Genomic DNA, 22,307 nt, shown 5'->3' on the forward strand with positions numbered 1-22,307 from the left:
GGCGGGGCTCCTGGAGCTGCACAGTCAGGGTCTGGGGTCAGGGTTTGCGGTTCGTGTCATTGAAGGCACTGGGCGGGGGAAACTGCCGGGGCCCCAGGCACCTACTTCTCCTGAGAGCAAGTTGAAGAGCTGCGTGGCAAAGGTGATCAGGCCCTGGGAGTGGGGGTTATAGGAGCCGCAGGGCGAGGAGGTGTTGGAGCCGGGAGGGCCTGGGGGAGCGCCTCCCAGCCAGGTGGGCAGCAGAATCATGCAGACCATAAGCACAGAGGCCAGCACGTTGAGGAGCAGCAGGAAGTGCAGCAGGGAGAAGTAGGACTCCGTGCCGGCGCCAAACTGGCCTGCAGGGGGCAGCAGAGAGAGAGAGACTCGGGTTCCTTCCCGGGAGCAGGACCAGCTCCTCCCATCCCGGCACTGGTCTCTTTCTATTTTTATTACTATTATTATTGTTATTATTATTATTATTTTTGAGACAGAGTCTCGCTCTGCCGCCCAGGCCGGAGTGCAGTGGCGCGATCTCGGCTCACTGCAACCTTCGCCTCCTGGGTTCAAGCAATTCTCCTATCTCAGCCTCCCCAGTAGCTGGGATTACAGGCATGCGCCACCATGCTCAGTTAGTTTTTGTATTTTTAGTAGAGACGGGGTTTCAACATATTGGTCAGGCTGGCCTCGAACTCCTGATCTCAGGTGATCCACCCACCTCGGCCTCCCAAACTGTTGGGATTACAGGCGTGAGCCACCGCGCCCGGCCCAGCTGTACCTTTCTCAGACCCAAGAGTCCAGACCCCGAGCCCCTCCTCCCTCAGACCCAGATCCCAGTCCCTTCTCCCTCAGATCCAGATCCCAGCCCCTCCTCCCTCAGACCCCAAAATCCAGGCCCAAGCCCCTCCTCCCTCACACCCAGGAGTCCAGGCCCTGCCCCCAGGACATCACCGGAACCCCACCGCACGCACCCCCGATCCTCTTCAGTGTCCATGACCAGGGCTGCAGGCTTTGCAAGCCTTCCTTTGTTTTCTCCTTGGACCTCCGAAGTAGCCGCGCCCATTGGTCCGTCCTAGTTCCAGAGCCAGAGACCACCTGGTCCCTGGCATTTCTTTGCCTGGGAGGGAAACAGGCAGAAAATGAGGGGTTTTGCAGCCCCAGACTGGGAACCATCCGAATGTAGAAACAACCCAAAAGTAGAACGGAGAAGTAAATTGTGGCCTATACATAAGATAGAATACTCTGTGGCAATAAAAAAGAAGCCAATTGGGTGCGGTGGCTCACGCCTGTAATCCCAGCACTTTGGGAGGCCAAGGTGGGTGGATCATCTGAGGTCAGGGGTTCGAGACCAGCCTGACCAACATGGTGAAATCCTGCCTCTACTAAAAGTACAAAAAAAAAAAAAAAAATTAGCTGGGCCTGGTGGTGGGCACCTGTAATCCCAGCTACTCGGGAGGCTGAGGCAGGAGAATCGCTTGAACCTGGGAGACAGAGGTTGCAGTGAGCTGAGATGGCACCATTGCACTCCAGCCTGGGTGACAGAGTGAGATTCCTTCTCAGAAAAAAGAAAGAAGGAAACCTAATGCTAGGCAGAAGAAAACAGCACAGAAGACTGAAGACTGCACGATTCTATTTGTACAAAGTTGCAGAGCACAGAGCTGGCAAAGCTATACAGAAAAGCGGGAGGCTGGAGTGGGAGAATCCCTTGAGCCCAGGTGTCGGAGGCTGTAGTGAGCTGAGATCACACCACTGTACTCCAGCCTGGGCATCACAGCGAGACTCTGTCTCAAAAAAAAAAAAAAAAAAAAAGGTTGGGGGAGGTTACCATCTCCTCGTGAGGAGAAAGGGGGTGTCAGGGGAGGGACGCACAGGGTGCTGTCATGCTGTGTCGCTTGCCCTAGCTGGAGTTTATCTGGGCTCTCGCTTTATAAATACAGTCGTCCCTCAGTATCCATGGGGGTTGGTTCAAGGACTCCTCAAGGATACCGAAATCTGTAGATGTCCAAATTCCGTATATAAAATGGCACAGTATTTGCATACAGGCTACACATATCCTCCTGTGGTTTTCTAAATTTTATTTTATTTTTTATCTGATTTTTCAGAGACAGTGTCTCGTTTTGTTGTCCGGGCTGGAGTGCAGTGGTGCAACCATAGCTCAATGCAGCCTCAAATTTCCATGCTCCAGCAATTCTCCCGCCTCAGTCTCCCAAAGTGCTGGGGCTACAGGTGTGGGCCACTACACCCAGCCCTCCAATGCACTTTAAATCACCTCTAGATTACTTACAATACCTCATACAAGGTAAATGTTATATAGATAGCTGTTCTTTTAATTTGTATTTTTTGGTCATATTGTTACTTTATTACTTTTTTTCTTCTTTTCTTTTTTTTTTTTTTTGAGACGGAGTCTCGCTCCGTCACCCAGGCTGGACTGCAGTGGCTGAATCTCGGCTCACTGCAAGCTCCGCCTCCCGGGTTCACGCCATTCTCCTGCCTCAGCCTTCCTAGTAGCTGGGACTACAGGCACCTGCCACCACACCCAGCTAATTTTTTGTATTTTTAGTAGAGTTGGGGTTTCGCCATGTTGGCCAGGCTGGTCTCGAACTCCTGACCTCAGGTGTTCACTCGCCTCGGCCTCCCAAAGTGCTGGGATTACAGGTGTGAGCCACCGCGCCGGGCCCACAATCATTTTTGAAGGAGGGCACCTGCATTTTCATTGTTCACCGGGCGCTGCGAATTATACCGTGAGAATGGGAAAAGAAAGAAGTTAAAGAGAGGGAGGCTTTGAAGAGGAGGCAAAGATGAAGGAAGGCATAAAGCAGAGAGAAAGAAATATTAACAGATTTTGGACACACACACAGAAAAACTGAGAGGCAGAGACAGGATTGGAGGAGACCAGGGAGACGGCAAATCCCAGAGACAGAGAAGAGATCCCAGACCCATGGAAAGGCAGCACTCACCTGGAGTCCGAAGGAGAGACAGAGACAGGGGAACAAAGAAACCAAGAGAGGCAGCTCTGAGCGCGGCAGAGAGAGGCCCCAGAAGCCAGGAGCGGCAGAGGACAGAGGGAGGAGACCGAGTCCAAGGTATGGGAGAAGGGCCCGGTCCAGGCTGTGCGGGTCCCAGCCGGAGGTGGGGCCTCACCTGTGTGCCCGTCTGGCCTGCATGGGCCAGGGCAGTTCCCGGGAAGGGTGAGGGTCCTGCAGCTCCGTCTGGGTGACTTCTGTGAAGGCCTTTCTGCTCCTTCCTCCAGGCTCCCCGTCCTCCTCCTCCGGCACCCCCCAAGGCAGCGCCCCAGGGCCTCGGTACCGAAGGGTGGCAGCACTGGGCAGCTCGTTCAGCACAGAGGACAGTGATGGGCCTGGGGAGGGGCAGGGGGCTGGGAAGACCCGGGAGTCTGGGCCCAAATTCCTCCTCCCTCAGACCAGGAAACCAGGCCTCAGTCCCCTCCTCCCTCAGACCCGGGAGTCCAGGCCCCCAGCCCCTCCACCCTCAGGACCAGGAAACCAGGTTCCCAGCCCCTCCTCCCTCAGGCCCAGGAGTCCGGGTGCCAGTCTCTACTTTCCCTGGACCCAGGGGCCCACAGTCCTCAACTCCGTCCCCAGGTGCGGACCACTCCTACTCCAGGGCAGGAGTCCAGTCCTCAACTTCCTTTTCCTTCTAGCTCAGAAGTGTGGGAACCCAGCCTCTCCCATTCCCACGACACCCAAACTCCCAGCCCTTAGCCCTCCCCTCCTTCCAGACTAGCCTGGTTCTCTAGGCTTCTCCTCCTCAGACCCTGGAGTTTCAGCCTCAGTTCCTTTCTCCCCCATAATATCAGGAAGTGGAACCTACTCTTTAGCCCTCAGACTCAGGAGGCCAGGCCTCCCCTTTCCTCCAGCAGGACTCCCACTAGCCTGAAGGCCGGATGGATCTGAGCTTCTCCTGGCATCCCTACCTCCTCTGGCCTCCCGGGGAGCCAGCCACCCCCTGGAGGAGCCCCAGGCTTCTGATTCCAAGGTTGGGTTTTCTTCCATGGCCCCAGGCTGGGCTGTTTCTAGTGGCCACCAGGCAAACACTGCCCCAGGTAAGGGAGGGGCCGGGGCAGGTGTGTACCTGGCCAGTAGGTGGCCCGGAGGGAGTAAGGTACACTTCCTGTAGTTTCTCAGGGCCGCTGATGCGAAAGGTCTCCTGGGAACTGAAGTCCCTCTGGTGCCCCAGGCCTGACAGTTTGGTTCCTGGGCTGGGCAGCTGTACCTCACCCCGGGACTTCGTGGCCTAAGTCCTTCCTGCCGTTTATCACCCAGATACCTACACAGACACAGTGCCTTTGTGCAACACTTTATTGTGAAAGATTGACACATGGTGACCTGTCACAGGCCAAGGGATGAGAAGAGGGTGCCAGGAGCGTTGGGGCCCCGAGGTGGCTCAGATGGAAGCCATGGGACGGCCGTCCCCAGGCCCACGCGTCTGCACCTCAGTTTCCCCTTTGTGAAATGGGAAGCTCATGCTTCCTTCCAAGTCTGCAATATCGGTGCAATGAGCTAAAAGTGGAGCGGAAGACACAAGTACGAGGCTTCCCACTCCCAGGACCTGCCCCCAAGCTCTGACCCCACATTGTGGATGCAAAGAAAGGGAATTTGTCCAAAACCCACTGCCCAGGGGCCCCTTCCGTTTTGGGGAGGTGCAGTGCTCTCTGGATACCCGGAAGCTGGAGCAGGGGCCCACGAGACTCTTGTCTGGACAAAACTTTGATTTTGTAGGAGTGGAGGTGGTCCCTGGGCGGAGCGCAGGGAGGACACGCCCAGGTCTGCTTCAGTTGCAGGCAGAGTATTTAGCTGGGGAAGAGGAAATTCTCTCCAGGACCCTCTCCAAGGTAAGGACTCTTTCTGGGGAGGAGACAGCGGCCTGGTTCACAGAATTCCCGGGACCAGCTGGCAGAGGGAGCGTCACGGAGCTTACTCCTCCCGGAGCTTCTCCGGGGCAAGGCTGGCGGGCTGGGATGCTGCCTTCCGCCGGCTGGGGCTGCCCCCACCCAAAGCCAGCCCCAGCCCCAGGGCTGCCAGGGCCAGGAAGTGGATACAGAAGTAGATGGAGGCCCAGTACCGCAGCGTGTCGGCCCAGGAGAGCAGCACGAAACCCATGCACATGTAGTCATAGGCCCGCATCTTCAGGAACCAGTGCACCCAGTCCCAGGCCTTCTGGCCCCCTGCGCTCAGCCGCCCCCGCAGGGCTGACTCCAGCCGGCCCTCCGCAGCCAGGCACAGAGGGATGGTCAGGAAGCTCAGGTAGTACCCCGGGTGGAGGCCGTGCCAGTAGGCGCTCAGCAGCATGGTCCAGGCGCTCCTGAGAAGGACGCTGCGAGTCAGGACCTGCGAGGCCAGGTCCCCGGTGCCCACTGACCCCAGATCCAGGAGTCTGGGGCTCCAGCCCCTCCTTCTGCAGACCCAGGAGTCCAGGCCCCCAGCCCCTCCTCCCTCAGACCAGGAATCTAGGCCCCACCCCTTCCTTCCTCAGACCCAAGAGTCCAGACCCCACCTCCCTCCTCCCTCAGATCCAGCAGACCAGGCCCCAGGCCCTCCCGGCTCAGACCCATGCCCCTAGCTCCAGAAGGCGGAGGAGGCTATAGGTCTCCTTCCACGATCCAGGAGCTCACAGCCTCCCATACACACTCACAGTCCTAGGAAGACCCTCTCCTCCTTTAAAGATTTCACATTTTATGTTCCACTGCCCTTCCTCTCCCAGGACCAACAAGTCTAATTCTTCAGCCCAATGGGTTTTTTTTTTTTTTTTTTTTTTTTTTTTTGAGACGGAGTCTCGCTCTGTCACCCAGGCTGGAGTGCAGTGGCGCAATCTCGGCTCACTGCAACCTCCACCTCCCGGGTTCAAGTGATTCTCCTGCCTCAGCCTCCCAAGCAGCTGGGACTACGGGTGTGTGCCACCACGCCAGGCTAATTTTTGTATTTTTGGTAAAGACGGGGTTTCACCATGTTGGCCAGGATGGTCTCGATCTCTTGACCTTGTGATCCGCCTGCCTCGGCCTCCCAAAGTGCTGGAATTACAGGCGTGAGCCACCATGCCCGGCCATTTTTGTATTTTTAGTAGAGATGGGGTTTCACCACATTGGCCAGGACGGTCTTGATCTCCTGACCTTGTGATCCATCCGCCTCAGCCTCCCAAAGTGTGGGATTACAGGCGTGGGCCATTGCACCCGGCCTCTTTTTTTTCTTTGTAGAGATGGAGTCTTGCTGTGTTGCCCAGGCTGGTCTCGAACTCCTGAGCTTAAGTGATCCTCTCACCTTGGCCTCCCAAAATACTGGAATTACATTGCACCTGGCCAAGTCCTGTTTTCTTGAGAAGGGAGGACCACTGGTTTTCTGGTTCTTCGAGTGTGGAGGCTGGGGGCAACGGCTGGCGCCTGTAATCGCAGCACTTTGGGAGGCTGAGGTGGGAGGGCTGCTTGACGCCAGGAGTTCAAGACCAGCCTGGGCAACATAGTGAAACTCCATCTCTATTAAAAAAAAGAAAAAAGGGCCAGGCACGGTGGCTCACACCTGTAATCCCAGCTATCTGGGAGGCTGAGGTGGGCGGATCATGATGTCAGGAGATCGAGACTATCCTGGCTAACACCATGAAACCCCATCTCTAATAAAAATACAAAAAATTGGGCCGGGCACGGTGACTCAAGCCTGTAATCCCAGCACTTTGGGAGGCCGAGACGGGCGGATCACGAGGTCAGGAGATCGAGACCATCCTGGCTAACATGGTGAAACCCCGTCTCTACTAAAAAAATACAAAAAAAAACTAGCCGGGCGAAGTGGCGGGCGCCTGTAGTCCCAGCTACTCGGGAGGCTGAGGCAGGAGAATGGTGTAAACCTGGGAGGCGGAGCTTGCAGTGAGCTGAGATCTGGCCACTGCACTCCAGCCTGGGCAACAGAGCGAGACTCCATCTCAAAAAAAAAAAAAAAAAAAAATACAAAATACAAAAAATTAGCCGGGCGTGGTAATGTGTGCCTGTAGTCCCAGCTACTCAGGAGGCTGAGGCAGGAGAATCACTTGAAACTGGGAGGTGGAGGTTGCAGTGAGCTGAGATCGCATCACTGCACTCCAACCTGGGTGACAGAGTGAGACTCAGTCTTAAAAAAAAAAGGTCAGGAGTTCGATTCGAGACCAGCCTGGGCAACATGGTGAAACTCTGTCTCTACTAAGAATACAAAAATTAGCCTGACGTGGTGGCAGGCGCCTGTAATCTCTGCTACTTGGGAGCGTAAGGCAGAGGACAATCACTTGAACCCAGGAGGCAGAGGTTGCAGTAAACTGAGATTATGCCACTGCACACCAGCCTGGGCAATGAGAGTGAAACTCCGCCTCAAAAAAAAAAAAAGAAACCAGGAGCCCCCAGCCTCCCATTCCTCTACACAGCCCAGGTCCCCTCTTCCTTCAGGAACTCAGGATTTCGGAAGCCCATCCCCCTTCCTCCCTCAGGGCCCCAGGAGTCTCTACTCCTTCCTTTTCAGGGGCCCAGTTCATCCCCTCCCACCCAGAATCGCTCCTGTCCTTTCCCTCAGGACCCAGGATTCGGAGTCCCAGCCTCTTCTTCCTTCAGGGATTCAAGAATATAATTCCTGCCTCCTGAAGATTCGGAAATCTCCAGCCTCGGTCGCCTCCTCTTTTGGGACCCAGAGGTTTGGTCCCGTCTCCTCATATACCCGTAAATTTAATTCCCTAACCCTTGAAGACCTACAGAGTCAGGCTCTCACCCCATCTTTATCAACGACAGAAATCGCTGTCCATCTCATTCCCCATCTGTGTATCTATCAGTGAGCTTTGCCACAGACGGTGACCTGAGGGAGGTCTTTCCTGTCGTGGTCACTGACTTGTCCCTCAGACACATCTGAGTGCTGGAAGCACAAAAGTAACCCGATGATTAAAAAAAAAAAAAAAAAAAACCTCTGGCTGGTGCAGTGGCTCACACCTGTAATCCCAGCACTTTGGGAGGCCGAAGCAGGTGGATCACCCGAGGTCAGGAGTTCAAGACCAGCCTGGCCAATATGGCAAAACCCGGTCTCTACTAAAAATACAAAGATTAGCCTGGCATGGTAGCACGTGCCTGTAATCCCAGGTACTAAGGGGGCTGAGGCAGGAGGATCGCTTGAACCCAGGAGGGGGAGGTTGCAGTGAGCCAAGATCATGCCACTTCACTTCAGCTGTAAAATAAACAAAAAGGATGGATCCTGTGCATTTTAAGGTGTTTAGGAGCATCCCTGGCCTCCACCCACTACATCCCACTAGCACCTTCCAGGTAAAACAAAATGTCTCCAGGCATTGCCACGTGTCTCCTGGGGGTGCAGCAGCAGCACAACTGCCCCCAGTTGAGAAGCACTTGTGTAAACACTGGGGTGCTCTGGGTTTTGACCTGGCCTCAGCCCCAGGGCTTTAAGTATCATCTCTATACCTGGCCAGATGCAGTGGCTCTCGCTTGTAATTCCAGCACTTTGGGAGGCTGAGATGGGAGGACTGCTTGGGGCCAGGAGTTTGAGAACAGCCTGGTCAACACAGCGAGACCTCATCTCTCTGTATTTTTTAAAAAGTAAAAAAAAAAAAAAATTAATTAAAAAATTAATTAATCACACCACTGCACTTCACCCTGGGTGACAGAGCATCGAAATAATAACAATAAATAATAATAATAATAAATTTTTAAGGTATAATTTACACCTGATGCCACTCAAGCGTCCCCTTTTAAGAGTGACTTTCCCCTTAAGCGTCAGAATCACATAATTACCTATCCAATAACCTCAGCTGGAAACATAATAGTCACCTCAAAGTAATCAGACTAAAACCCAAGGCCTGTTTCCTCATCCTTCTTACTCCCAAAACTTACTCCTGCTGGGTCTTCCCCTTCCACCTTTAATTTAATTTAATTGATTAATTAATTTTTGCTTTTTTTACTTTTTTATTTTTTTGAGATAGAGTCTTTTCTGTCACCCAGGCTGGAGTGCAGTGGTGCAATCTCGCTTCACTGCAAGCTCCGCCTCCCGGGTTCATGCTCTTCTCCTGCCTCAGCCTCCCGAGTAGCTGGGACTACAGGCGCCCGCCACCTCGCCCGGCTAGTTTTTTGTATTTTTAGTAGAGACGGGGTTTCACCGTGTTAGCCAGGATGGTCTTGATCTCCTGACCTTGTGATCCGCCCGTCTCGGCCTCCCAAAGTGCTGGGATTTCAGGCTTGAGCCACCGCACCCGGCCTGTTTTATTTTATTTTGAGACGAAGTTTTGCTCTGTTGCCCAGGTGACCTCGGCTCACTGCACCCTCCGCCTCTCGGGTTCAAGTGATTCTCTTGCCTCAGCCTCCCGAGTAGCTGGGATTACAGGCGCCCGCCACCATGCCCAGCTAATTTTCTGTATTTTTAGTAAAGAAGGGGTTTCGCCATATTGCCCAGGCTGGTCTTCACCGTATTGCCCTGACCTCAAAGTGATCCACCTGCCTCGGCCTCCCAAACTGCTGGGATTACAGGTGTGAGCCACTGCGCCTGGCTATGAGTTTCTACTTTTTTTTTTTTTTTTGAGATGGAGTCTCGCTCTGTTGCCCAGGCTGGAGTGCAGTGGCGAGATTCTGGCTCCCTGCAACCTCCACCTCCTGGGTTCAAACCATTCTCCTGCCTCAGCCTCCCAAGTAGCTGGGACTACAGGTGCGCACCACCACGCCCAGGTAATTTTTAGTATTTTTAGTAGAGATGTGGTTGCACCATGTTAACAAGGATGGTCTCAATCTCCTGACCTCGTGATCTGCCCACCTCGGCTTCCCAAAGTGTTGGGATTACAGGCGTGAGCCACCACGCCTGGCCGTTTTCTTTTGAGACAAAGTCTCGCTCTGTCGCTCAGGGTGGAGTGCAGTGGCATGATCTCGGGTCATTGCAACCTCCGCCTCCTGGGTTCAAGCGATTCTCCTGCCTCAGCCTCACAAGTAGCTGGGATTACAGGTGCGCACCACACGTCTGGCTAATTTTTGCATTTTTAGTAGAGACCGGGTTTCACCATGTTGGTTAGGCTGGTCTTGAACTCCTGACCTCATGATCCACCCGCTTGGGCCTCCCAAAGTGCTGGGATTCCAGGCACGAGCTGCCATGCCCGGCCTGAGTTTCTGCTTCTAAAGGCTGCACAGATAACAACGTCAAGCACAGTCTCCACTCAAGAAATACTGGAAGAATGAAAAACAATAAAAACGAATACGTAGCAGGCACTTACCTGTCAGGCCTCACATTAAATACATTTCACATTTTATCGCATTTAGTCCTTCTATCTACCTATGAAACCAGTAATAAATAGCATTAACCCCATTTAACACTTGAGGCAACTAAGAGGTCAACTAACTCCTCAAGGTTTCTCCATAACCTGGATGGCCAAGATTCCAGGAAGGCTGGCTGTTGAGTCCACAGGACTCAGTGCATTGCTTCTGTCAAGTGAGGCTGACTTTACAGAAGTAGAAACTGAGGCCCAGAGAGGGGGAATGGTTTTACACCAGCATGCTGCCACTAATCAGAGGCAGGACAAAACCAGGCTAAACAAACTACAACTCCCATGAGCCTCTGGGGCAGGAGCCCAGCCAGGGAAGCTGCAGGCTACCCTGGGGCTTGCTGGGTGATGTAGTTCTGCAGTGTCACCTGAGGCTGGTGGGACTGACTCACCGCAGGACATAGGAACGGGCAGGTGCGCTCTTGTAGATATACTGCGCCAGCCACCACTGCACCGTCATGTTCCAGTACCGCATGCCATCGCGCACCCGCACGCAGAAATCTGTGCCGTAGCAGTCGATGTTGCGGATGGTCTCATAGTCATACTCCAGGGAAGCCGCCTTCTCCGGACTGGGGGGTGGAGGATGAGGGTGGGGGACAGACATGCAGCTCAGCCAGGCCCCCTCCCGACGCCTGCTAGTGTCCCAGCCCCGGATGCTAAGGAAGGGATCCTGGCCAGGCAATGGCCCTCTGGCTGTCAGACTTGCTAGGGCAACAAGGGAGGGTGGTCCAGAGGGTGCCTGTAGGGGAGGACGATGTGTGGGCCGGGTGGTACAGTTCACTGACAATGGGCTGCTTCTTCTTTTGGTACCTAATGGGGCCTGCCACAGCCATGAAAAGCCTTGAAGGGCTATGGTTGCTAAGCTATGAGTCCTTCAAGCAACCAAGCTCAGTATATTCAGAGAAGCCTCCAAGGATGGTGCCTTCTAAATCGTCGGACACTGCAGTTGCTAGGGAAGTTGTGATTATCGTCCCTCATAACAAGGTGCTTCATGGTTGCTAGGGAGATGTTCCAGGCACCAGTGGGGTCCCCATGATCTTTGTTGCTAAGGAAAAGGCATTCCTTAGCAACAAGGCCTAGGATGTTTAGAAAGGCTTTTAGAAAGGGGCTTTTTCCTGGTCGCAGTGATTGTCGGAGAAGTGTCACCTCTAACAATACAGTGGTTCCCTCGTCACTCGTGCCGACAGCCCCAGCAGTGGGAAACAATGGCCCTTATGAAGCCTTGGTGGCGTCTGATGATGGGAGGGGAGCCATCCTTTAGGGGAGGGACCGAGCAGATTTAGAAAAACCTTCAATTCCTGCTTGAATTCACTGGGCGGACATCCTCTCTAACAGCTGGAGGTCAGAGCATGGTTATTAGGGCAGTGGTAATAAATTCACGTGGGGGTGTCACTACCCCCACAACAGAATGGCAGTTGGTGACGATAGGGGACAACCCTAGCAGGGAGTAGTTCATCATTTACATCGACGGGCTGGGGCTGTTCCCCCAGCTGCAGTCCAAGCCCCTGGGGGAAGGTTGACTGCAGCTGCGAGGAACACAAGGGCAGTCTACTCCTGGTTGCCGGGGGTGCCATTTCCCTAGCAACACGGGGGCAATACTTCCTCAGCCACAAAAGAGTCCACAGCTACGGCCATGCTACTTGCCTAGCAATACCGGCGCTGGGGGGTGGGGGGTGGGGCCTCTCTGGCAACAAGGGTCAACCCATAGTTACCAGGGGGAGGTTTGGCTTCCTTAGCAACAGTGTAACCGTAGTTGGTAGGAATGGCATGCCCTCTGCTGGGGAACAGCACTGGTCAGGGATTGGAAATTGCTATTTCCTTGCAAACAGAGGGCAGCTGAGGGCTGCTATGTGAGGATATCCCACGGGATGGAGCAGTGCTAGCTCCTAGCAACAAAGGGGCAGTGCAGGGGGTGCCATATCTGCAGCAACAGAGCAAAACTTCTGGCAAAACGGAGGTGAACTACTGTTGCTAGGGATCCTGCTTCCCTAGCAAAAAGCAGTGTTCCGTTGCTAGGGAACCGTTTCCCTAGCAACAGAGGGTGACCCACCACTACCAAAGGATGGCATCCCCAGCAAGCAGGAACAATCTGGTTCTGGGGGGGGGGGGGTGACACTTCCGTGGCAACAGAGGGGTGGCACAGGGTTGCTAACTTACCACCTTTTCCTAGCGACAGGGGGCAGTTCACCATACTGCGGGGTGACAAGCGCTAGCAACAAGGGGCATCTGTCAGTACCAGGGGTCTTTTCCCTAGCGACAGGGGCTGGCAGGCCGTGGTTGCCAAGGGGGTGACACTCTGCTAACAAAAAGATGGTGGCCCTGGCCCCTTGCTCCCCGCTCTCCTCCCTGCTAGGGGCAGAGCCAGCCCTTGGAGGTGGGGGCTGCTGGGTCTTGGGAAGCCTCCCTCGCGCCGCCTGACCTGCTGGGGGGTGGGCATTGGAGGGTGGGGCCGCCCCCGGCCCGGGCTTTGGCGGCCACGGGGTAGGCCCCGAAGCCGGCGGCAATGCAGCCGCACTCGGCGGCAATCCAGGCCACGTAGAAGCGCATGCGGAAGGCGAAGAAGACGGGGATCATGTAGAAGAGGCGGGCGGGCAGCGGGCGGGCGTAGAAGGCGTCCTCGCGCACGGCCTCCAGCGGGAAGAGGTGGGAGGAGAGCAGGAACAGCAGGCCGAAGAGCGGGGCCGGCCAGGCGCGGCGCAGCAGGGGCCGCAGGCTGGGCACGGCCCCCGGGAAGGGCTGCTCCAGCCAGTCCAGGTAGGTGCGGTAGCGGAAGAACGGGCCTGTGGGGCGGGGAGGGAGGGCCGCCGTCAGACAGGCAGGTGCGCAGAGCTCAAGTCTGCAGGAGGAGGAGAGGGAGCTTGGAGGGAAGGTGGGAAGAGGGAGAGAGAGGGGCAGAGACTGGGCGCCGGGGAGACCCCAAGGGTAGGGACAGAGACCCAGAGAGATGGGGATAAGGAACGAGAGACAGGGGGACAAGAAACTCAGAGAGACAGAGACAGTGACAGAAAATTAGAAAGAGGGGCCGGCGCGGTGGCTCACACCTGGAATCCCAGCACTTAGGGAGGCCTAGCTGGGAGGACTGCTTGAGCCCAAGAGTTCGAGACCAGCCTGGGCAAAACGGCAAGACCCCATCACTACAAAAAATAAAAATTAGCCAGGTGTGGTGGAGGGCACCTGTAATCCCAGCTACTGGGGGTGCTGAGGCGGGAGGATCGTTTGTGCCCAGGCTGCAGTGAGCAGTGACTGTGCTACTGTGTTCCAGCCAGGGAGGGAGGGAAGGAGGGAAGGAGGGAAGGAAGAAAGGAAGGAGGGAGGGAGGGAGTAAGGAAAGAAACTAGGAGATACCTGTGGAACTTTAGCTACAACATGATGGCGATCTGGCCTAGGGAGGAAGCAGTGTGATTCACAGAAGGGACCGGGGTTAAAATTTTTGTATGTTCACAAAAGACCATATGTTTAGGTCAATGTAGCATGGGAAGTTAAAAATTAAAAAAAGAAAGAAAGAAAAAAAAACAAATTAAAATAAATAAATAAGACCACATGTTGTGTGATTCCATTTATAAGTACAATGTCTGGAACAGGCAAATCTTTACAGATAGAAAGTCAATTACTGGTTTCCAGGGATGGATGGAGGTTTGGGGGATGATGGATATGGGGTTTCTTTGCAAGGTATGAAATTGTTCTGAAAATAACTACACAGTGGTCATGTTTGCACAACTCTGTGGCTGTACTAAAAATCAGGGAGTAGGCCGGGCGCGGTGGCTCAAGCCTGTAATCCCAGCACTTTGGGAGGCCTGAGACGGGCGGATCACGAGGTCAGGAGATCGAGACCATCCTGGCTAACACGGTGAAACCCCGTCTCTACTAAAAATACAAAAACTAGCCGGGCAAGGTGGCGGGCGCCCGTAGTCCCAGCTACTCCAGAGGCTGAGGCAGGAGAATGGCATAAACCCGGGAGGCAGAGCTTGCAGTAAGCTGAGATCCGGCCACTGCACTCCAGTCCGGGCGACAGAGCGAGACTCCGCCTCAAAAAAAAAAAAAAAAAAAAAAAAAATCAGGGAGTTGTATGTTGGTTTTTCTTTTCTTTTTTTTTTTTTTCAGGAAATCAAAGAAGCCAAGAGTTGTATGTTTTAAGTAGATGAATATGTGAATTAGAGTTCCCTAAAGCTGTTATTGGAAAAAAAACTTTGATGAGGTAAACATTAATGAAAAATCTTTTTCTAAAATTTCACACAAATATATACAAATATATACACATATATACACATGCACACACACATATATGTAAATATGTATACATATATATACATTTTTTTGAGACAGAGTCTCACTCTGTCATCCAGGCTGGAGTGCAGTGGCGCAATCTTGGCTCACTGCAAGCTCTGCCTCCCAGGTTCACGCCATTCTCCTGCCTCAGCCTCCCGGGTAGCTGGGACTGCAGGTGCCCGCTACCACGCTCAGCTAATTTTTTGTATTTTTAGTAGAGACGGGGTTTCACTCTGTTAGCCAGGATGGTCTCGATCTCCTGACCTTGTAATCCACCCGCCTTGGCCTCCCAAAGTGCTGGGATTACAGACTACCGCGCCTGGCCAACATACATATATATATTTTGAGACGGAATCTTGCTCTGTTGCCCAGGCTGGAGTGCAGTGGTGCCATCTCGGCTCACTGCAACGTCTGCCTCCTGGGTTCAAGCGATTCTCCCGTCTCAGCCTCCCAAGTAGCTGGGATTACAGGCGCACACCACTATGCCCGGCTAATTTCTGTATTTTTAGTAGAGATGGGGTTTCACCATGTTGGCCAGGCTGGTCTCAAACTCCTGACCTCAGGAGATCTGCCTGTCTCGGCCTCCCAAAGGGCTGGGATTACAGGCGTGAGTCACTGCACCCAGCCCTTTTAATTTTATATTTATTTATTTTTAAAAATAAAGGTTAAAGGGAGGATCTTGCTACATTGGCCAAGTGGATCTTGAACTCTTGGCCTCAAGCAATCCTCTGGCCTCAGCCTCCCACAGTGCTGAGATTATAGGCGTCAGTCCCCACGCCCAGATGAAAAATATTTCCTTAAACTGAAAGTGGACCCTTAGCTGTGAATATTTGTTATCTGGGCAGCAAAAACATCAGGTTGACATAGGTCTTTACCTCCTTTCTCTCTTCTCTGTGCTCCCGATAAGCTACAGGAGAAGAGAAGAGCCAAGGAATCACTTAGGCTGAGAACAGCCAGCTTCTACCCCGAAGCAGCTGTGGTCCAGCGGAGGCGTGAGATATAGACCCAGACACATGCTCACCCTCACAGCAGCAGATGCTAGGACGGAGGTTGCCCCGGGCAGGGCGGGAACACAGAACAGGCACTCAGGGCAGTGGAGAGACACAGCTGTCGGGCAGGCCCACTCACCTGTCATGATTCCCACGTAGCAGTAACTGTAGCTGAGCGTCTCCATCAAGGAGGGTACGTCGGGCAGCAGTCCCAGGGTGGGCCCCTTGCTGAAACCCGAGGCCATTTCCTTCCTCTGGGCCAGGTGCAGGTCCTGGACTTCACTGGCCAGGCTCACCAGCTGGGCGGAAGGGGGTGGGCAAGGGGCCAGGTCAGACTTTGGGCCCTTCCCCACACCCATCTCCCTTGTGCTGCTGTCCTCTGCAGCCAAGGGGTGCTGCATGCTCGCAGCTCTGCAGATCTAGGTTGTGTGTAACGCCTCTAGCTGGGCAGTGTTCCCCAGGGCTCAGTCCCAGGCCCTCCTCCCCGCCTTCCCTGTTCTGTCCTTACCTGCTCTCAGGCAATCAGAGGTTTCGATATTATCCACACACTGATGATGCTCAAACACTACCCCAGCCCCAGACCTATCCATCAAGTGGCTTATTGGCATTTAGACTCAGATGTCTCCAGGCACCCCAAAATGCACTGGAAACAGAAGACGATGTTACCCGCCCCACAAAGTAGATCCTCTTCTAGTGTCTCCCCTGAAACAATAGGCCACCAAATTGTTCCAACCCCAAACCTCCCTCACTCCCCAAATCCGATCTCTGGTTTTTTTTGGAGACAAGTTTTGCTCTGTCACCCAGGCTGGAGTAGAGTGGCACGATGTTGGCTCACTGCAACCTCCACCTCCTGGGGACTCAAGCAATTCTCATGCCTCAGCTGGCCAGGCTGGTCTCGAACTTCTGGCCTCAAGTAAACTGCCTGCCTTGAAATCCCTTAAGTTTGACTCTGTTGCCTCTTTTCATCTCCACTACTGAGCTGAATATGTTGTACTCTCCACCCTTTCCCACCAGTCCCAAGGTCCACCCTCTATCAATAGATCTCGTTCTTCTAGCTTGTGGCTGGGTTGTCCACAGAAATCCCTGGCTGGAGTCGGATAAAGTCAGGAGAGGGAGGGCAGGGCTTTTATTCCCTTGTGAGATGGCCTTGGGCTGGCCATCACCCTTGATAGATGGTTTCAAGGTGGGTGGCTCTACTCACCCTTTAAAAAAAATAATGTTGGCCGGGTGTGGTGGCTTGCACCTGTAATCCCAGCACTCTGGGAGGCTGAGGCAGGTGGATCACCCGAAGTCGGGAGTTTGAGACCAGCCTGACCAACAAGGAGAAACTCCGTCTCTACTAAAAATACAAAACATTAGCCGGGCATGGCGGTGCATGCCTGTAATTCCAGCTACTCGGGAGGCTGAGGCAGGAGAATTGCTTGAACCCGGGAGGTGGAGGTTGTGGTGAGCCGAGATCGTGCTATTGCACTCCAGCCTGGGCAATGAGAGCGAAACTCCGTCCCCAAAAAAATACATATATGTATATATATATACATGTAGGGCCTGGTGTGATGTGATGGTTCACGCCTGTAATCCCAGCACTTTGGTTGGCCTAGGCAGGCAGATCACTTGATGTCAGGGGTTTGAGACCAGCCTGGCCAAGATGGTGAAACCCCGTCTCTACTAAAAATATAAAAATTAGCCAGATGTGGTGGTGGGCGCCTGTAGTCCCAGCTACTCAAGAGGCTGAGGCGGGAGATTCGCTGGAACCTGGGAGGCAGAGGTTGTAGTGACATCATACCACTGCACTCCAGCCTGGGTGACAGAGCGAGATTCTGTCTTAAAAAGAAAAACAAAAAATATTATTTTTTTTGTAGAGACAGAGTCTCACTATATTGCCCAGGCTGGTCTTAAACTCCTGGCCTCCAGCAATCCTCCCACTATGACCTCCCAAAGCGCTGGGATTATACAAGTATGAGTCACTGCACCAGGCCTACACAACCCTTTTTCCATCGAGGTACCACAACCTGACCCACTTCCCCTGGGCCTTGAGTTGGGAACAGCTCCTGCTGCTGGTCTGGGGTTCAGGCACCACCCCTTTTTTTTTGAGACAGTCTCGCTCTGTCACCCAGGATGGAGTGTAGTGGCGCTATCTCGGCTCACTGCAAGCTCTGCCTCCCGGGTTCACCCATTCTGCTGCCTCAGCCTCCCCAGTAGCTGAGACTACAGGCGCCCGCCACCACACCCGGCTAATTTTTTGTATTTTTAGTAGAGACGGGGTTTCACCATGTTAGCCAGGATGGTCTCCATCTCCCAACCTCGTGATCCGCCACCTCAGCCTCCCAAAGTGCTGGGATTACAGGCGTGAGCCACTGCGCCCGGCCAGCACCATCCCTTTTTGCTCCTCTACATCCTGCCCACACGGTGGCCACTCCTTCAATCATCCTAAATGCGCATTTCCTGCTGCAGCTCAGACCTACCCACAGCCGACAGCCTGTATCAAGGCACCACAGTCTGTCACCTGGACTCGGATAAAGGGATCCTTTTTATTTGGATCCCTTTATCCGAGTCCATTCCATCTTGCCCTGTTCCACTTCAATTCTCCTTCAGCATCCAGAACGAGTATTTTTTTATTTTTATTTTTTGAGACAGAGTCTTGCCCGGGGAGGCCCAGGCTGGAGTGCGATGGTGGGATCTTGGCTCACTGCAACCTCCACCTTCCAGGTTCAAGCAGTTCTCCTGCCTCAACCTCCCAAGTAGCTGGGATTACAGGTGTGAGCCACCACACCAGCTCATTTTTGTATTTTTAGTAGAGATGGAGTTTTACCATGTTGGCCAGTCTAGTCTCAAACTCCTGACCTCAGGTAATCCACCCGCATCAGCCTCCCAAAGTGCTGGGATTAAAGGCTTGAGCCACTGCACCTGGCCTAGAACGAATATTTCTATTTATTTATTTTTGAGACGGAGTTTCGCTCTTGTCGCCCAGGCTGGAGTGCAATGGCGCGATCTCAGCTCACCACAACCTCTGCCTCCTGGGTTCAAGCAATTCTCCGGCCTCAGCTTCCCGAGTAGCTGGGATAACAGGCGTGCGCCACCACGTCCGGCTAATTTTTTATATTTTTAGTAGAGACAGGGTTTCTCCATTTTGGTCAGGCTGGTCTCAAACTCCCGACCTCAGGTGATCCGCCTGCCTCAGCCTCCCAAAGTGCTGGGATTACAGGCGTAAGCCACCGCGCCCAGCCAGAACAAGTATTTTTAAACCTTTAAAACTGGTCACATTGCCTCTTCTGGCAGCAAACCAAAAATCCCCTCTTCCAGCAGATCTCAGTCCTCCATGGGAAGAAGTCCAAAGTCCTCATGGTCGCCAGCCAGACCTAGCATGGTGTCAGCCCTGCTGCCCATTCCCTTTTGCTCTTCCCAGAAAGCGGATGTGGCTGGTGCAGCAGGTGAACCCATCCTGCTCCCCTCCACACACGGCATCCCTACGGCCTGAAATGCTCCTCCTCCAACCCCTCTCTCATCCAACCTACTCCTGCCGCTGCTGAGCTCCCCGCAGGGCACGCTGAATGCTGTGGAGGCCGCTCCCTACCTAGCATGGCCGCTGTGTTCACAGATAAGCCTCCAGTAGGAAACGGTGACTCTGTGGGTGTGGGGTGGGCCCTGGGAGTCTGTTTTCACCCATCTTCCCAGGTGACTAGGAGCCAGACCTGGGTGCCCTAGTTTTGTGCCCTTCAACAAGTACCTTCTCCTCAGAGCTGGTTTTTCTCCTTTGCAAAATAGCTAGCTACAGAGATTCAAGGACAGCATGTTGGTAAACCACCCAGCTGGGCCTCTGGCTCACAGCAAGCACCTAATGGCACCTACTGTTACCCCACATCGGTTATTTCCTCACCCCAGGGGGAGCTGGGAGGTGAAGACCTGCCCAAGAGCATGTGAATGGGGAACCCTATGCCCAGGGCAGCAGTGCGGTGGCGGCCCACCCCCAGGGTGTGCAGGAGGTAAAATCCAGGAGCGGCTGAGGGGGAGGTAAAGGGGCCCACAGGGAGGCTGGAGGGGAGTGGCAAGCCCCGAGTCTGACCTTCAGCGTCAGTAGCAGCTGGACGGCATTGGTGAAGGGCGTGGGAGTGGGCAGGCCCAGCAGGCTGAGGGCACGGAAGAACAGGAGATAGGAGAAGGTCCAGGCCAGAGCCAGGGCGTGGCAGGAGCTGGGCAAAAGCAGGAGGTGCGTTGCGTTGGGCACAGAAGTCTCGGCCTTGGCCACCCACTCCCCGAGTCCAGCCACCAATCCTCCCCCAACTCTCCCCATCCATTCAGAGACAGAAATACAGAAAGGCAGAGAGAGGACTGGAGGGTGGATGTAGGGACAGAATGAGTATGACTGAAATGGGGAGAAGAGGCTCAGCCACACAGAAACACACAGCAACAGAGAAGAATGAGGTTCAGAGAAGCTTCAGGTGAAGACCCTGCAATCCTCCGCTTTTTCTTTATTTCCAAGGTCCAGGGCTCAAGAAGAGGGGGGTGGATATGAATGAGTATGAATGGTGGCAGGGCCAGCAGACACACCATCCACCTCTCTCCATGACATGGATGTAGCGGACTGGGACAAACACACAGGGACCAGATGCAGAAGGCGGGGGAGGAAGAAAAGCAGATGAAGAGGCTGGGTACGGTGGCTCACGCCCGTAATTCCAGCACTTTGGGAGGCTGAGGCAGGCAGATCACAAGGTCAGGAGTTCGAAACCAGCCTGACCAACATGGAGAAACCCCATCTCTACCAAAAATACAAAATTAGCCAGGCATGGTGGTGCATGCCTGTAATCCCAGCTACTCGGGAGGCTGGGGCAAGAGAATCGCTTGAATCCAGGAGGTGGAGGTTGCAGTGAGCTGAGATCGCACTATTGAACTCCAGCCTAGGCAATAAGAGCGAAACTCCATCTCAAAAAAGAAAGAAAGAAAAAAAAAAAAAAACATGAAACAGAGAAAGAAGCTGATCAACAGGAGACAGCCAGACAGCCAGAGACGAGGCAGAAGCTGAGAAAGACCTAAAGAGGAAACAGGTTGCTTCCTCCTCTCCCTCTCCTCCCTCCACCAAATTCTCACCAGGGCTGGGCCTGAATGAGGGCCCAGGTCCCAAGGATGGTGATCAGGGAATGCAAAGTGTGGGGGCCACAGGTGAACAGGGTGAGCCCCAGGCCCACAGCAGCTGCCCCCCATCTCTTCAGCCCAGGACCTGCAGGAAGAAGGGACAGCATAAGCCTGGAACCTTCCAGAGGGTCCCCCCCTTTATTTTCCACTGCGGAGGGAGCCTGACTCACCAGCTTTCTTAAAGAGGAAGCCGATGGGGATGGAGATAAGAAGAACCACTAGATACGTCCATTCTTCAGGCGACATGGTCTGGGGGAGGGGCAGAGATTCACAGTGAGAACCCAGGAATCCAGGCCCCCTGCCTCCTCCCTCTTCGAGGATCCAGGAACCCAGCCCTCTAGACCCCAGTTTTTGAGGATGATGGAGTCCGAGACTCAGCTCCTCTCCTCTGAGAACCTAGGAACCCGGACTCCAGCCCCTTCCCCCTTGGAGACAGGAATCCACCCCCAGCCCCTCTCCTATGAGAGCACAGGCCTCCAGCTCTCCTCTCCTTTGAGAACCCAGGAAAGCGTGGGGATCTCCCAGCACCCAGGCGCCTGCTTTGCGAAGGCAGAAATCAAAGTTACTCCCCGCACCCATACTGGGGACCCACATTTGAAGACGCCCCTCTTTTAAAAACCCAGAAACAGCACCCCTCCCAGACCCTTCCTCTTCGACAGCCCAGGAATCTAGACCTCCGAGACCCCTCTTCCAGCGAGGATCCAGGAACCCAGACCCCCTCTTTGGATCCCCCATGCCCCGGCCCTTGTGAAACCAGATATCCGGACCCCCCCCAGCCCTTCTCCTTCGAGAGCACCCAGAGGAGTCCGGGCCTCCAGCCTCCACCTCCTTCGGAGCTCCAGACCCCTCTCCTATGGAGAACCCGGGGATCGGACACCCTTCCCTCCCCAGGCCCAGGCCCAGCCCCAACCGCGCACCCCAGCGTGGGTCGGATCCAATCCCCGGCAGATCCACAGGCGGTTGCGCCAGCCCCGAGCTCTAACGCGCCTCTGGGGCCGCCCTGCACCCACCAGCCTGCAGAGACCCTGCCGCCGTGTAACCTCTCCTTGCCACTGGGCGCCGCCACTCCGGCCCACCTGAGCTGCTCGCCGGGCAGGAGGCAGCCGAGCAGTCCCAGCCCGCGGGCCGCTGCGGCTCCGGCCACGCCTCCCCCGCCCAGCGCGCCCCCGCGCCGCCTGCTCCTTCTGGGCGCCCGCTGGGCCGCGCGGATCGGGGCGGGGATGAGGCCACGGTCAGAGTCCCGGGAGGGCAGAGAAGGAGCCCCAGAGCAGGCGACCGGAGCGCGAGTCGGCAACCGGACTCGAGTCCAGGTCCACACTGGACTCCGAGCTCCGAGTAGGGAGCGGGGCGGGGCTTCGGGCTCGGAACAAGGAGGAGCCAAAAGCTTTGGACCCGAAGGGAAAGAGACGGGATCCGGAAAGGAGGCGGGGTCTGGAGCTCGGCGCGAGGGATGAGGCGCGGTCTCAGTTCGGGTTCCTTCGGGCACAATCGGGAGCTTGAGTTCACGGGAGGCGGGGCCACAAACTTCGGCTCACTTCGGAGATAGTCGAGAACGGAGCGCTGGGGCTACTGTGGGCGGGGCCACATGTTTCGGCTTTCTTCGGCGATAGTCGAGTCCTTGATGTCACTATTCCGATGTGGCCGGGACCACAGACTCGGCCGGATGTGGGTGGGGCC

The 22,307-nt window shown here is 54.7% G+C and overlaps 2 protein-coding genes across 7 annotated transcripts in view; both read right to left on the reverse strand.

Annotated features, from left to right (window-relative positions):
- TMC4 (transmembrane channel like 4) overlaps positions 1-4,349 on the reverse strand; it is a 17,600-nt gene extending 13,251 nt beyond the window's left edge. Inside the window, exons 1-4 of the mRNA XM_026457570.1 lie at positions 3,914-4,349; positions 3,121-3,337; positions 951-1,096; positions 70-338 (exon numbers count right to left, since the gene is read on the reverse strand). Coding sequence (XP_026313355.1) covers positions 70-338; positions 951-1,096; positions 3,121-3,337; positions 3,914-4,319 — 1,038 coding nt within the window. The 5' untranslated portion in view covers positions 4,320-4,349. The remainder of the gene's footprint in view (positions 1-69; positions 339-950; positions 1,097-3,120; positions 3,338-3,913) is intronic.
- MBOAT7 (membrane bound O-acyltransferase domain containing 7) lies at positions 4,283-22,250 on the reverse strand. 6 transcript variants are annotated; one of them, XM_026457592.2, is made up of 8 exons: positions 21,707-22,184; positions 20,801-20,879; positions 20,586-20,715; positions 19,564-19,690; positions 15,643-15,802; positions 12,668-13,028; positions 10,641-10,817; positions 4,283-5,301 (listed from the first exon to the last, which is right to left on the reverse strand). In XM_026457592.2, the coding sequence occupies exons 2-8, from the start codon at positions 20,874-20,876 to the stop codon at positions 4,914-4,916; spliced, it is 1,419 nt and encodes a 472-aa protein (XP_026313377.1). In that variant the 5' UTR covers positions 20,877-20,879; positions 21,707-22,184; the 3' UTR covers positions 4,283-4,913. The 6 variants fall into 6 exon arrangements, with proteins under 6 accessions (XP_026313377.1, XP_026313379.1, XP_026313378.1 ...); XM_026457594.1 differs by having other exon boundaries at positions 21,641-21,774; XM_026457593.1 differs by lacking the exon at positions 21,707-22,184 and adding an exon at positions 21,548-21,700.
- Positions 22,251-22,307: the final 57 nt, after the last annotated feature.

This window comes from Piliocolobus tephrosceles, chromosome 21 (assembly GCF_002776525.5).
Source record: "Piliocolobus tephrosceles isolate RC106 chromosome 21, ASM277652v3, whole genome shotgun sequence".
NCBI lineage: Eukaryota > Metazoa > Chordata > Mammalia > Primates > Cercopithecidae > Piliocolobus > Piliocolobus tephrosceles.